General features: G+C 38.4%; 1 protein-coding gene across 3 annotated transcripts in view; it reads right to left on the reverse strand.

Moving 5' to 3' along the window:
• The window catches only part of LOC140791284 (sodium/hydrogen exchanger 1-like), a 40444-nt gene that overhangs the window by 14434 nt on the left and 8760 nt on the right, over positions 1–17250 (reverse strand). For 2 of the 3 annotated variants that reach the window (XM_073141772.1, XM_073141771.1), the window contains exons 4-7: positions 16523–16582; positions 16390–16436; positions 16114–16308; positions 15636–15682 (exon numbers count right to left, since the gene is read on the reverse strand). In XM_073141772.1, coding sequence (XP_072997873.1) covers positions 15636–15682; positions 16114–16308; positions 16390–16436; positions 16523–16582 — 349 coding nt within the window. The remainder of the gene's footprint in view (positions 1–15635; positions 15683–16113; positions 16309–16389; positions 16437–16522; positions 16583–17250) is intronic. The other variant, XM_073141773.1, reaches the window with a different exon arrangement.

Here is a 17250-nt window from a genome sequence, read left to right on the forward strand (position 1 = left end):
TTATCTCAACCTTTTAGGCAACCGGCTATTGAGGAAAGGATGTCAAGCTTATTTGGCACCCATGATGGGAGCAGAGTAGGTAGAACGGAAAATTCATGAACTTCCAATGGTGAATGAATTTAAGATGTTTTCTTTGATGATCTACCTCCACTTAGGATTTCATTCTTTCTATCTTCTATTGTAGTAGTTGTTTCAAATTTAAATTTGAAAAACTACTAGTTACCTTACTTTTATTTGGAAGATATTGGTTGTATAACTTGAATATCTTTATTTCCTTGTGAGTTTTAAATTGGAGTTATTACTCCATAATGAGTTTTTGGTCGAAATTTTGAGCTTAACGCATTAGGTAGAGTGTTATGAATGTGGCCAAAGTCCTTTTGCAGAATTTATACAAGTTTCCATGATTTAATCCCATTATGTTTCTCAGAATTTTTTTTGCTGAGAATTATTGCATTCATACTTCATTCGACTTGGGTTAGAAGTTAGGACCATCCGATATAGCAGTCGACTACCACGGCTTACTATATTAAGCATTGGTCAACCTATGTAGGGCCTTTTGTGCACCATTCAACTAGATGATTATCCTTTTCGATTGACACAAGACAGAATGGTCAGAACCATCCCGTATCCATGTCATTCCTCATTCTAACTGTGGGATGACCTGATAACTGATTAGTGTACAACCAGCTTTTTACGAGATTTTGTAACAGTTAGTATCCCTAGAATTAGGCTAATTTGGTTAGTTTTCTATTTAGTTAATATATTCCATAAATCATGGGATCTGATAGCCTAGTTAGTTTCCTTTTCTATTGCTAGGATTATTCTATATATACAGCCACTCTATTTGTATTTTTCAATGAGAAATAGCAGAAAATTCTTTCATAAAAAATTGTTTCTCAACTTACGTCATATTATCAGTGCTTTAGGCTCAGTTCTAGGTTCTCTCCTTCCAAACTTCATCATTGGTTTTTTTCTCTGTTTTCTAAAGATAAAACAGAGTATTTTGTGTGTTCTTTTTACCAGCCCTCATAGCTGGTTTTTTTCCTTTGTTCTTCATCACTGGTGGTCTTTTTTTTTGTTGTTTGGCCTTCATTGCCGCTTTCTCCCTGATTGACACTGGTCTTTCAGCAAGATGTAACTTGTGAAAGATGTTAGAGTTGCAGAAACAACTGGTACAGCACAACCTGAGGAGGTCGTTCGATCTCAACAACCTGGAGAATTGCAAAACATCCAGGCTGCCTATAAATTGAATGAAAAAACTATCTCAAATGACCCTAGATTCCCATCTCATTCTTACCATGCTTAAAGGAAAGGGAAAGCTAAGTCATTTTACAGGTATGGGACCAAAACTAGGAGATCCTAGGTTTGAAGCATGGGATGAAGAAGATTCGAAGATTATGGTGTGGCTGTGGAATTCAATGGTTCATGATATTATTGACATGTGTAATATTCTTGGCTATTGCTAAGAATATTTGGGATGCAATACAACAGACATATTCAAAGGCAAGAGATGTGACTCAAGTATATGAGATGAAGGTGAAAACAATGGCTGCTAAACAAGGCAGTAATACAGTTATTGAATATGCCTATCAATTGAAGAGTGTATGGCAAGAACTTGATCATTATAGGGTGATAAAAACCTTATATCCTGAAAATTTTCTTTTTATACAGGATTTCATTGAGCAAGATAGAGTCTATGATTTTCTTGTTGGAATTAATCTAGAATTTGATCAAGTGAGAATCCAGATTCTTGGCAAGCAAGAGGCTCCATGCTTTAATGAAGTGGTAGCACTGGTTCGAGAGGTGGAAAGCAGAAGAGGACTTATGCTCGAACCACAAAGCACAGACAGCTCAACTATGGTACCTAGTGGTGGCAATAATTCAACCGCAAACATTGGAAAAGCACCATTTTATGGAAGTGAAAAACCTGGATAACCAAAGGCCACTAACCGTGACAATTTGTGATGCAGCTACTGTAAGAAGGCACACCATACTCATGAGAGGTGTTGGAAGCTTCATGGCAAACCTCCGAGAAGAGAGTGGGGACATAAAAGAGAGCAACCAAGGAACAATGGTCAGGTCCATACTGTGATGATGCAGAAGAATGAAGCAGCACCGAAGGAGTCAAGTGGTCTCAACCAAGAAGAGGTCCAGAGGTTGAGATCTCAAATTGGCAACTTTGACAAACCTTCAGGTACTTGTTCATTGGCGTTCTCAAGTAAGTTTCATCCTCTATTGTATTAAATATCTCAGATACAACCTTTGCTGACTACTGGATCATGGATTTAGGAGCTACCAACCATATGACCCACTCAATGAATGTCTTTTCCACATACTCCCTATGTCCAAGCAATAGGAAAATAGCCACAATTGATGGTTTTCTTTTTACTACTGTAGCATGTGTAGGAGATGTTAAAATATGCCCATCATTGACCTTAAAAAATGTTCATATCCCTAGATTCTCCACAAACCGTTTCTCTATCCAAAACCTTAAGTTCTATGTTGCAATGTAGTTTTTCATCATAGTTGTTCTGTATTTCAGGATGTTAATGTATATAGTTATATTGTACCTGAGGAACAACCTACCTACATGTATATACATTTATTCTCAATGAGAGCTTGTCTATTCGTACCATGGTATCAAAGCCAACCTAGGATTATTGTCGCCGATCAACTTTGCTGGCAAACTCATTAGTCAACTCCACCATCTGAGGATCTCCAACTCTGCCAGTCGATCTCACTCACAGTTGAAGGCAAAGGCCTTCACACTCATCTATCGAGCTTGAGTCATCTCCGCTTCATCCGCTCTCTCTGGGTCATTTTTCTTCGGGTCATGGGAGATCTCCGTCGACTCTGCAGCTCGAGTGACAATGAGAGATCACCAGCTCCGTCAACTCATCAACTTCGCCACTGAGAGATCGCTCTCGACTTCACCCTTCTCTTAAAGTGGCTCTCCGATAATCTCCTTGATCTCCAGCTCTATCGAGGCAAAAGTGGCTCTCCGATCACTTTCTTGATCTCTGGCTCTATCGAGGCCAAATCCGAGAGATTGCAGTAGTGAGAGGTTGCCCTTTTTTCATCTCCAACAGGTCGTCTCTTTCCTCTACTGTTTTTTGTTGTGTCGACTGATTTGCTGGTTGGACTCAATTCATTGCTGCTGCTGTGTGAAGTCTACCAAGAATTAATTGCGCATTTGTTGAATTAATTGTGCCCATTGTTGAATTCTGTCTGAGGTCTGATCAAGAATTAATTACTCTATTGTTGAATTCCAGTGGCACATGTTGATCCAACTCATGATTACCTTCCATCCTTCCCCTGACATTTTCCTTGTCACTACTGCTGATTGGTCATATTGGTCTGCCACTGTAGAGAGTGCACTTGATGGACGTGATCTCTCCGATCATCTCGACAAATCGAATCTTGTGCCCTTCAACGGCCATAAGGAATATGCTACTTGGAAGGCTCGTGATCGTGATGTTTGAGCATATTTGATTGCCTCTATTGACAAAGCCTTTTGCTTGGATTTTATTCAAGTTACCACTACAGCTAATACACCTCTTGAGCTTCATATGAAGCTTTGTCCTACTGATGGTGTATCTTTGGCAGATCCGACTAGATATAGACAACTTGTTGGTCAGCATGTGTACTTATGCATCACCAGACTAGATATTTTTCATGCTGTGAGCACAATTTGTCCATTTGTGGCAGACCTTCAATCTATTCATTATGCAGCGGATTCTCAGACATGTTCGGGGGACTATTACTCGCTCTCTTCTGATGTCCGCTCATTCCTTTCTTATTCTTCGTATTTATTTGCTGATTGGACTGGTGATCCCATCACTCGTCGTTCTACCATTAGATTCTGTGTGTTTCTTTATGACTCTTATATCATGGTGGAGCAAGAAACAAGATATTATCTCTCTCTAGTATTGAAGCAGAATATAGTCATGTCCACTACTTCTAAGGAGATTATTCATCTTCGTAATCTATTGGAGGATATTGGTGTGTCAATTTCCATGCCCATTACTCTCTATTGTGATAACAGAAGTGCTATACAAATTGCAAGCAATCCTGTTTTCTATGAGAGAATAAAACACATTGACATGGACTATCATTTTGTTTGACATCAGTTTCTAGCTGGCACAATCAGTCTTCCTAATATATCATCCATATAGTAGGTAGCTGATTTCTTCACTAAATCGCATCCCACTCCACATTTTAAATATCTAGTTGGCAAACTCCTTGTGTATGATCCACCTTGAGTTTGAAGGGGATGTTAATGTATATATGAGGGGCAACCTACCCTACATTAACATATATATACAATTATCATGAATGAGAGCTTCACTGTTCGTTTCACAGGACAAGGATTCGGGGAAGATGATTGGACATGCTAGAGAACAGGAAGGGCTTTACTACCTTGAAGCACCAAGCCAGTCAAACATTACCAAGGGCTAAGTACCTTCTTCTTTTGTTTCAGAACTTTATTCATCCAATAAAGACAAAGTTTGGCTTCAGCACCGCCAACTTGGACATCCATCATTTAGAATCACTAAAATTCTGTTTCCATCTTTATTTCAAGGTCTAGATCTTGAGAAGTGTGCAAACTTGCTAAACAAAAACATGTACATTTTTCAGTAAGTAATAAAAGAAGCTCTCTTCTTATTTTATTTACTGTGATATTTGAGGTCCTACTATTCCTAATGTTTCTAAGGCAAAATGGTTAGTGTTATTCATTGATGATTGTACTTGTGATACTTGGATTTTCTTGCTTAAACATAAATCTAATGTCAGTACTATTCTCCCAAATGTTTTTTCCATTATTAAGAACCAATTGGGGTCAATATCAAAAGGTTTAGATCAGATAATGCCAGGGGATTATTTCAACTAAATCCTAACTCCTTAATTTAAAAGGAACGGGCAGTACAGAGTCATACTATGTTAATACACCAAAACAAAACGAAGTTGAAGAAAGGAAAAATGGTCATCTACTTAAGCCAACCAGGGCCTTCTTATTCCATAAAAATATGCCTAAACCCTTTTGGGGGCGAACAATTCTTATAGCCGCTTATCATATAAATCGTTTGCCTTCCCAAGTCTTGGGATTCAAAAGTAGAATCAAAACACTCTCAACATTCTATCTAAATATTCACACTTATAATCTTGTCCCTAGCAAGGATGGCGGGCGTGCCGACCGGCACGTGTGCCGTGCCGTTCGGCACGGCCTCATGCCGGTCATGTGCCAATTATTTTTTAAATTTTTTTTCCATTTCCATCAATCTTTATCAAATCAACTTTACTTATTTTCTTAACAAACATGATATGACCTGTGAAACCTATTTGTTTAATTTTTTTCTTATTTCCATCAATTAACTTTTGTCATTTGTCATTTTTGAAATGACAACTTATTTGTCATTTTTTGAATGACAACTTATTTGTCATTTTTTAAAATTAGAATGACAACTCATTTGCCAGACCTAGACAACCACAAAACCGAATTTATCAGAGACAAAAGAAAAAAAAAAGACCATCTCAAGCTCAATATGATTATAGTCAAATGAGGAAAGAACTTGAGTCTTTAGATAGAAAGACATTAGGAGAGGTGCGCCCACAGGATGATATGAGTTCATCATCATTACCATCATATCAATCACACCTACCAGAGCCGCAACACCCTTATTATACTCCATATCCACAATCTGCATATGCTTATGGTGTGTCTGTGCCTGTGCCGGTCGTTCCCATACATATTCAATATTCATATTATATCATCGAAGAATTACAAAATTCTTATTTGTATGAAGACTATGTGAGATGTTATAATGAGCAATATTATCAGTGGATGAGTTTTGAAGAATATCGACAGTATTTAACGCAACATTCCGGTGTTATTTTTGTGCCACCAAATGAAATCTTTGATCCTCCTCGTCATTCTACGTTCAATTAGATATTAGTTTTAATTATTGAACTATTATCAATTATATATTGAATGATCAATTATGTATTGAATGTTATTATGTGTTCAATTATATTATGGAGTATTCAGTCATATTATGGAGTGTTTAATCATTAATATTAATTTTAATGAATGTATTCAATCATACTATGTGTTGAATAATATTTATATTCAACTTTGTTTTATTTTTAATAAAATAGGTTATTTATAAAAATAATCTAAAGATAAAATATTATAATGTAGATTTTAAATTTTAATATATATATTTAGACAAAAAAATCAAATATTGACATACCAAAGACCAAAAAATATTTCTAAATATTCTAAAAAAATTATTAAAAATATTATAAATGTGTGCCACTGGCACGGGGGGTGTGCCACTGGCACGAGGGGGGCGTGCCGCTGCCACTGGCATGGCCATCACTAGTATATTTGGGTATGTGTCAATATTCATAGTAAAAATAGAGAGAAACTAGACCCAAGGGTGTTAAAATGTGTATTTGTGGGTTATTCCTCAAATCAGAAAGGGTACATAAGTTCTATGTCTCGGTGACATTACTTTCAATGAACAACCACCTTCACCACATCTTATCTTTAGGGGGAGAATTACATACCTGAAGATAAGGATGGGGATTTCTTGCTTGATCTGTCATCACTTCCAATGTCTAAACCACTTTCAATATCTAAGTCCATGCCAAATCTTGTGTCTGAATCTATGCCAAATCCTATGTCTAAACCTATGCCTGAAATTTCATTAAATCCCAACTCTTCCTTTGAGAATGGAAGGTTTGGCAAGGTGTACTTGAGAAAGAAGATGGTTGTCCCTAAATCAGTGCAAGTACAAGAATCCAATCCAGATCATGAGAATGAGGTAACAATTTCTACTTCTTTATTACAAGAATTGAATCACATGTAGGCAATGATGACCAAGACCTTCCCATTGCTATTAAAAAAGGAACTAGAAAGTGCTGAAAACGACCTTTATATCTTCCTCAGCCGTGCTAGTGGCACGTGCCATGCGGTACCACCATCGGCACAACACGCCTCGGCACGCCCCACCGTGCTAGTGGCACGCATTTATAATATTTTTAATAAATTTTTTAGGATATTTAAAGATGTTTGGTCTTCGATATCTCGATCTTTGGTTTTCAGTTTAAATATATGTATTAAAAGTTTAAAACCTATATTATAATATTTATCTTTAGATTATTTTTGTAAATGGCATTTTATTAAAGATAAAGTAACAGTTAAATATAAATATTATTCAACACATACTATGATTGAAGACATTCATTAAAACTAATATTAATGATTGAACACTCCATAAACACATAATATTAATTAATAATAACTTAATAATTAAAATTAATATCTAATTTAACGTAAAATGATGAAAATGATCAAAAACTTTATTTGTCGGCATAAGAATAACACGAGAATGTAGCATTAAATACTGCTAATATTCTTCAAAACTCATTCACTGATAGTATTGCTCATTGTAACATCTCACATAGTTTTTATATAAATAAATTTTTTATAATTTTTCTATGATATGATATGGATATTGAACATGCAAGAAAATGAACGGCACTGGCACAAGGACAGACACGGACATACCATAAGCATATACAGATTGTGGATATAGAGTATAATAATGGTGTTCTAGCTCTGGTGAATGTGATTGATATAATAGTAATTATGATGAACACATATTATCCTATAGGTGCACCTCTCCTAATGTCCTTCAATCTACAAACTCAAGTCCTCTGTAAAAAAAATACCTCTCTGAGAAGGTTGTATAACAGGGATGCATGCCTCATTTCCATTATCACCGCCACCAGACTGAGTCTCGTTATTATCACCATCACCATCACCGTTATGAACATCAATTTTATCTAAGCCTTCTAAATGATCAATTGATTAGTTCATTTGATAATAATCGATGAAAATAGAAAAAAATTTAAAAAAATGACTCTACATGGCATAATGACTAGCACGCGGCTATGCCAGACAGCACAACCGTGCTAGTCCGACACGGCTCGGCCAAGTCTTGGTGCCATTACGGCATGGCCATCCATGTCCTCCTACACACTTCCTGTCCTTTAAACATTTTTCACCATCACATAGTCTTTCTAGTTAACTTGAATACAATTGCCATCCCTACCACCTTATCCGAGGCTTTGTCTACTGAGAAATGGAAATAAGTCATGAATGTAGAAATTGAGGCTTTAAAGAAAAACAAAACATGGGAGTTGGTGAAATTGCTAGTAAGAAACAAACATGTGGGGTGTAAATGTATACAGTGAAATATAGAGCATATGGGTTAATGGTATAAGGCAAGGCTTGTAGCCAAGGGCTATACTCAAACCTATGAGCTTGACTACCTAGAGATTTTTGCTCCAATTGCGAAAATGAAAACTGTTAGAATCCTTTTATCATTAGCAGCTAATTATGGTTGGAGTTATAGAAGTTTGATGTAAAGAATGCAAATTTGTATTGAAGAAAGCCTTATATGGATTTAAGCAATCACCACGGGCATGGTTTGGCAGCTATGCAAGAATTATGATTGCCATGGGGTATAGAGAAAGGGATCACACACTGTTCATTACACTCATCTTCAGGGGGAGTCATAGCACTTTTAGTGTATGTTTATGACATCATGGTGACGAGGAATGATGATAAGGAGAGATAGCTTCTAAGTCAGTGTTTGGCTAAGGAGTTTGAGATCAAAGCATTAGGAAGGCTGAAATCTTTTCTTGGGATTGAGTGGCACAGCCTAACCAGAACATTTTTATTTCCTAACAAAAGTGTGTTACGAATCTCCTTAAAGAAACAGGCAAGATAGCATGCATACCAGAAAATACTCCACTAGACCCAATTCTTTGACTTGGAATGGCAAAGTAAGACTCTACAATAGATAAGGAAATGTATCAACACCTGGTAGGAAAACTTATTTATCTGTCTTATACACAACAGACATAGTATACACAGTTAGTATGATTAGCCAGTTCATGCATAGTCCAAAGGAAGTCCATCTGCAAGTAGCTCACTGAGTGTTACAGTAACTCAAACAGACACCAGGAAAGGGTGTTCTATTCAAAAGAATTAGAAGATCGGTGCTTGAGGCATATACAGATGCTGGTTATGCTAGATCAATGGTCAACAGGAGGTCAACCACAATATATTGCACTTTTATTAGCAATAACCTGGTGGAGGAGCAAGATACAACATTTGGTAGCACAGTCTAGTGGAGAGGTAGAATTCCAAGCAATGGCTCAAGGTTGTGTGAACTACTTTGTGAAGAAGTCCGCAATTAACATAGTTCACAACCCAGTACAACATGATCGAACGAAGCACATCAAAATTGATAGACACTTCATCAAGGAGAAACTGGAGAGGGGCTTGATCTGTACCCCTTACATGTCTACACATGGCCAACTTGCAGATGTACTTACTAAAGGGTTAAGTATCCAAGCTAAGAATGGAAAACATCTATTCACCAAGTAAGAGGGAGTGTCCAAGCTAAGAATGGAAAACATCTATTCACCAAGTAAGAGAGAGTGTGGGAAAACGTGATTAGTGTACAAGTAGCTTTTTTGGAGGTTTTGTAACCCTTTGTATCCCTAGAATTACGCAGATTTGGTTAGTTTCTTATTCTGTTAATATATTCCATAATTCATGGGATCTGATAGCCTAGTTACTTTCCTTTTCTATTACTAGGGTTATTCTATATGTACAGCCACTCTCTACATATTTTTCAATGAGATATAGCAGAAATTTTTTTGATAAAAAATTGTTTCTCAATTTAAATCACTAACTCCTCGACATATGCCTTCGATCTAAACATTGGGCGAGAAATATGTTGAGGAATTTCTTCCAAATCTTTTATTTCTTACCGATTTGAGGTAATGCAGTTTATTTCCATGTGATTTTGGTAAATTATGAGCTTAGATTTTCATTTTTGTGGTTTTTCTCTTCCTTTTTATCCACTTTTGGAGAGCAAAGAAAAGTGACAGTTAGCAGCCATTTTATTCTCTCCCTTACTCCTCTATTTTCTCCTAAAATTTCATACAAATGGGAGAACATAGTTCTCTCCTATTTTCTTTTCTTCTTTTCTCTTATTCTCTCCATCCAAACAAGGTCTAAGAGAGAGAGAGAGAGAGAGAGAGAGAGAGAAATGTAGAGTTGGAGAGTAGTTGTTAGGACCAGAAAAAATAAAAAAATAAAAAAATAAAATATGGGTTGAGAGAGGAGGGTGCACGTGCTCTGCACGTGCAGCCCCTCCCCTCTCCCTCTCCGGTGCGCAGCGGGAAAGAAGGGATTTCATCAATTTAGTATCGTAGACGCTATCAGTGGTATCAGAGCCAAGCGAACCTCAGACCTCTATTAATGGTGGAAACAAGAAAAATGGCATCAATAAAGAAACCAATAAAGAGCATATCGACAAGGGAAGAATCAATCCACGATAACCCTAACCATGAGGCCGATTCCCTTGGAGCAACCACGGCAGGACCGAGTCAACCAATGTCCATGGGTGTGAACATAAGCTTGGCGAATGAACTTAGGGGCATGTTGCAAACATTGCTGCATAGAGTTGACGCAATTCAAAAGGATCACAATGATCTAAAGGAATATGTCATGAACCGATCAGCTTCGTCATCTCCTCGACGATAATCGGTGCGTCATGAAGGACCAGTGGTGGGACCACACCGATACCCCACAGGTCCAGGTGCGATATGTTAGTATCAATAATCCTCTTTTACTTATGCCTACACATCATCCCCCACCTCCATTACAAAATTCAAGACCGGGAGTGGTGGAACCCGAGAGGCGTGCGGCACTGGTGCGCTTCATCGATGAGGAGGATTGGCACTTTGAGGATAAGGTTGATCCCTTTGGAGATGGTGATGGATGTGCTCGAGGATATAGAGATGGAGATCAACATGCACAAAGGTTCAGACCTAAACCAAGGATCTTTTGTGAACCCGACAATACTATTTAGAGGAGAACCACACACTTGGACTTTCCAAAATTCTAAGACTGTGATCCAACGGTTTGGGTGTTTCAAGTTGAACAATACTTTGATAGTCAAGGGACAGCGGAGGACGCAAAGATCCAGATGGCAAGCTTTCACCTCCCAGGAATGGCATTACATTGGTATAGATCGGTTATTCGTAGTAGAGGATTTACCGATTAGGCTGACTTTTGTAAGAGGGTTACACGCAGATTTGGGACGACATATGAAGATTTTGCCACATTAAACAATATGGTTCAGAGGACGACCGTATTGGAGTACCAAGCAGAATTTGAAAGAGTTAGCAGTCATTAAGCCACCTTGGCTTGAACCGATATTGATGAGCATATTTATTTCAGGGCTACGAGAGGAGATACAAGCGGATGTTCGTGTTCTATGTCTAACCACTCTTAAGGAGGCCTTTGAGAAGGCCGTGAGGATGGAGCAAAAGCATAAGGCTCTCAAGATGGCAGCGAAAATAAGTTGAGGCAACCGAGATGGATGGTTTGCGCCTAGAATGCCGGCTAAAAATTCTGCAAGTTCAAAGATAGTGGCTGCTAGTACTAGACTACGACCACCTTTGAGACCTTCTTCTGATGTTAGAAGAGGCAGAAGACCCCCATTCGAACTCTCACACCTACCCAGCTGGAGGAGCAAAGAGCGAAGGGCCTTTGCTTTCGGTGTGATGAACGTTTCACCTCCGATCATCGGTGTTCCAAACCGATCGGAAGTGTGATGCTCATCAACGGTCTCGAGGAGGACGATAAGGTTGTTTGCGATGGAGATTGTTCAGAGGAGGTCCATGAGGAGGCCATGGAGGAGGGCGCAGAGGAAGATATCCAAGCTGAAATATCAATGCATGCATATTCGGATACTTCCGCACCAAGGACATTACGGGTAGATGGACTCGTTAGAAAGCACTGTATGCATATCCATATCGATTCCGGGAGTACACAACTTTCTAGACGAGAGGTTAGTGAGGAGATTGTGCTTGGATGCCGAACCGATCATGTGGATGAAATTTGAACAATGAAACAATGATTTGCGGCTTGATGGTGTCTATTCTCCGCCAATTCCTGCAATGCAGCTGATAGTGGGGCTGCCTTGTGCGTATGATTTGGCCTATCTATCTTTAGTTAGGACCAGCAAGAGATGAGCCTCAAATGAGTTCATGTACTATAATTGAATTGTCTAATTTATTAGATAACTTTTCTGAACTGTTTGAGGAGCCACAGGAGTTGCCACCGAGACGAACGGCGGACTATCGCATAGAGATTGTATCCGAGGCTGCACCGGCAAACGTGAGGCCATATCGGTATCCACATGTGCAAAAAGAAGTTATTTCCAAGGTGGTAGCCGAGATGTTGAAGCAAAGCCTCATTCAACTAAGTCATAGCTCATACTCATCGCCCGTGCTATTGGTGCGAAAAAAGGACGGGACATAGCATTTTTGTGTTGACTATCGAGCACTAAACGCTATTACTGTCAAGGACCGGTATCCTATTCCGGTTATAGAGGAGCTGTTGGACGAGCTTGCAGGGGCAACGATATTCAGCAAGCTTGACTTGAGAGCCGGGTATCATCAAATTAGAGTTTACCCAACAGATGTGCATAAAATTGTATTTTGGACTCCGGACGGGCACTGCAAGTTCCGGGTGATGCCCTTCGATCTTACCAATGCTCTAGCTACTTTTCAAGGCCTCATGAATGATATTTTTTGGCCTCTACTGTGAAGGTATGTCTTAGTATTCTTTGACGATATTGTAGTGTATAGCAGGACTGAATTGGAGCATTGGCGGTATTTGAAGAATGTGCTGAATTTGTTGAAGCAAAACCAGTTGAGAATCAAGAAGTCCAAGTGCCTATGAGAAATACCACAAGTGGAGTATTTAGGCCACATCATCTCAGCGAAAGGTGTAGCGGCGGATCCTCAAAAGGTGGCATGCATGACCGCTTGGCCGATACCTACTACTACCACAGGATTGCGAGGATTTTTTGGGCTGACCGGATAATATCGCTGCTTCATCGCATGGCAAGATCGCTGCTCCTCTCACTTCTTTGTTGAAAAATGATTCTTTTAGATGGACGAATGAAGCCACTACAGCCTTTGAAAAACTAAAAACAGGAATAACAACGGTGCCCGTTCTAGCTCTACCGGACTTCACCAAGGAGTTCATTGTGGAATGTGATGCATCGGGAGTTGGCATAGGAGCTGTACTAATGCAAAGAGGATGTCCCATAGCCTTTCTTAGTAAGGCTCTATCACAAAAATATTAGCAATTATCGACTTACAAAAAAGAGATGTTGGCAATTCTGCATGCGGTGATAAAATGGAGGCCTTATTTGATCGATAGGCGATTCATTATCCGAAGCAGAAATGGGTCACAAAATTGGTGGGGTATGATTTTGAAATCCAATACAAGAAGGGAACGAAAAATAGAGCGGTGGATACACTATCGTGCCAACCCGATACCGCTGAGCTCACAACCTATTCTTCTGCTACTTTTTCCTTCCTTGACGAGCTGAGGTATGCATGTACATCTGACTCAGATGTTTTGAGATTGTTGCAGGAGGTGTTGGATGATCCGGAGCACCATCCAGAGTTGGAGAATCGAGGCGGTTTGCTGCTAGACCACGAAAGCATTCGAGTGCCTACAAATGATGGATTGTGGCAGAAATTGTTGGAGCACTTTCACCAAACTCCAGAGGTTGGTTATGAGGGTGTCTTGAGGACTTATAGGAGGATATCTCAGAGTTGCACGTGGCCAGAATTGAGGCGAGATGTGAGAAGTTTTGTCTGTGCTTGCAAAGTTTGTCAAAGGGCTAAAGCAACCACATTGAAACCGACCGGATTACTATAGCTTTTACCGATACCGGACCGTGTTTGGAAAGACATTTCTATGCATTTCATAGGTCTTCCGCTGGTACGTGGTTATTCCGTTATTTTTGTAGTGGTTGGCAGATTGAGCAAGTATGCGTACTTTTCTGCATTGTCACATCCATTTTCAACTAAGTCAATGACTGAAATTTTTGTTAGAGATGTTGCTTTCACATGGCATGCCACGTATGATTGTCTCGAATCGTGATCGTGTATTTATGAGCGACTTTTGGATGGAGTTTTTTAGATTGTAGGGGACTCGATTGAACTTTAGTTTGCCCTAACATCCACAGATGAACGGCCAAATCGAGTACAACCGTATCAATAAGTGACCTTACGTCCGATGCGTAACCAAAAGTTAGCATTCGAACGCTCTTGCGAACGCCCTTGCAAACGCGGGAAGGGGCACGTTCGAACGCACTTGCAAACGCCTGCATTAGTTCGTATCGACAAAGAACGCAAAATGTGCGTTCGAATGCGGTCAGCCGTATTCGAACACTTGTGTGCGAACGCCTACATTAGTTCACATTGACAGCGAACACAATTGGTGCGTTCGAACGCGATCGACGAGAGTCCACTATTTTTAGGGTTAATAATTATCATTTTGGCTTGTTTGGTTAGTGTTTTAAAGGTATGGACGGCAACCAAAATCATTATGATGAATGAATCTTGATTTCTATCTTCCTCTATCCTCTCTCTTATCTTTTTACCCTAATCTCCTTCCTTCCTCTTCACCAACCAGCTACCTCTACCGTTGGCAAGGTCTCTCCTAACTTCTAATCTTCCTCGTCTGTCGAATCATCCCTCTTCTTTGGGATCTCGACCACTTCTTCCCCTTCGTCTATATCCCTTAACTATATCCACCATCCACCTTCATCTCCATTATCATCCATAACCTTAACTTCCACTCCACCCGTCACTACCACCATCATCCGCACTAAATCGTACTTTTGTCCCAGTTATAGTTCAAATCTACGAAGGGCATAAATACGAAAAACATAAATCAGGGAGTTACGGATCGATTCCACTTTGTTTGTAATTTTCTGACTACGGGAGAATATCTGATGAATATTTTCTCTCGGTTGCACGGACTGCTTTCTGCAATAAATCCAGATCTTAAAGGAATTGTTTCGTAACCTATCATTGGTATCAGAGCCTATCAATTTAGTATCGTAGACTCTATCACGTTATCACCTCGATCCCCTTCGCCATCATCTCCTCCATCCCTCCGCCAATTAGAAACACTTCCTTGAGCCACCCTTCGCTATTAACCACCTCTCGGAGCTCTTCGCAACAATTCATCGTTGCTAGGATGCAAGACGAGGGGTGTCGTGCAGCACCCCTTGTCCCACATGTCAAAACTGCTTTGGCAGATCATCGATCATAGTTTATACCTTCTCTAGAATATATAGTGAAGAAAAGAAGTCATTTTTTCCTCTTCTTCTTTAGCATTCCTTCTATAAAATCCTTGTTGAGTTAGCAGATGGATCTCACAACAAAAGCCATATTTGTAAAGCTTAAACAAAACTATGAAAATTGCTAGTATCACTTTTCAAGTAAGGATAAAAAAGCATTTTTATCTTGTTAATATGGAATACTATTTGATGAAACATTAAAAAACATTTTTCTGGAAAGAATTAAATCAAGAAGTTGCTTGCAATTTATTTAAGATCTAAGATGTCTAGTATCTTCCTTAGTACATAATAACAGAATAATACAGAAATAATTAAGCAAATCAAATGGTTATCGTGTAATGAATCTATAAGCAATCAAGTTATTAAGCAAACCTTCCAAAATATAACCATTTTATGACATAGGCACTTACGAGTCCCGCCTGAAAAGAGAAAGGAAAAGTCAATAAGTTCGCACAAGAATATGATTTTCTGGAGAGAATATCCTAGTAGTATTCTGATGACTGTTCAAAGAAAATATATGTATTCAGGATTACTTGTTGAATCTATGCATACTTTTGTCAACCTCTTGAAATACATATAGTGGAAAATTCCCTTTGTCAAAGAAAAATAAAAAATAAAATTATATACATATATAGTGGAAGATTATATCATGTATGAGACAAACAACAGAAGATGACTTATGAACCAGGAATAAAAATCAGTGACAAATCAAGATGAAATTTTATCAAATTACCAAAACATTGGTGGTCAGTGAAAGAGGAATTGGTAGTATATGGCATTTTGTTACTAACATTTAACACAAATGCATTGCAGTTGACCAAATTTTATATGTGAAAAAACTAAAACTTACGGATATACCAAGTGCAGTGCTCGTCAAGAAGAGATAAAGAAAGGTTCCAATCAGTTTTAAGGCTGTCATTGCATCAATATTGCTGATGTTCAGCGATTGGACTGAATTAAAAAGCACAATGGAAGTAGCATCATTAACAACACCCTCGCCAAATACTAGACTGTAAAGTAGTGGTGTTTCTTCTTGACTGAGAACCTTTACATGAAAGGGAAAAATTTGACAATAGAATCAGTGGAAGGTAATTTATAAACTAGATATTCAAACATGATAAGTTACCTGTAATGTACACACTGAATCTGTGGCCGAGAATATAGCACCAATAGCTACAACAATATCAGACTAGATCATTACAACATAGGACAAGAAATGAAGCAGCAGTACCAGAACCTGATCAAATATAGCAATATACCTAGATAATCTTGAATCGCCAAGGACATTTCAAATATTTTATGGAAGAGGACATAAGAACCTGTAAAAAGGAAAAGGAGTGTCAAAGTATTGCTAAGTTGCTAACTATCAGTCTATCATGGAAAATGCAAGGAGTGACAGATTAATTGAATAATTTTCGGACAAAGGCATTTTTTTTAGAATTCATAAATAGTTCATATATTAGAAACCTTTACAAAATGGTGCAAGGAAAAAAGAAAAACAAGAACATGAATTATTTGGCCATCAAAAATATAATTACTAATAGTTATCAAACAACACATGAAAGACCTCAATAATGTCTTCTGCTGAATGTGAAGTTCACATTTCAAAAACTGGCACCAAGTTTCTATAAAGCAAAGCTTGCCAAAAAAACATGAGAGTCTAGTTAATGTTATAATCATCTACCTCCATGTTTAGGGCTCAATTTACCAAAAAGAATTGTTTGATTGTTTTTACAACAATACCAACAATGACAGCTAATCCTGTAGTCTCAAATATTTGGGTTTCCTTCGATGGTTCCTTACCTCTGTTCATCTCTGTTTAGTGCAACAGTTTTGCATCAAATCATGTCTGTTCTCATCAACCTTAATAACTCATCTGCAAGACACAACTTTGAGTATGTTTCTTTTCTAGTTGCCCAATATCCTAATTCATAACAATAGCTAGTCTTATAGCCGTCCTATAAATTTTTTCTTTAAGCTTAAGGGT

This window comes from Typha latifolia, chromosome 6, assembly GCF_019914945.1.
Source record: "Typha latifolia isolate L0001 chromosome 6, TyphaL0001v2, whole genome shotgun sequence".
Taxonomy (NCBI): domain Eukaryota; kingdom Viridiplantae; phylum Streptophyta; class Magnoliopsida; order Poales; family Typhaceae; genus Typha; species Typha latifolia.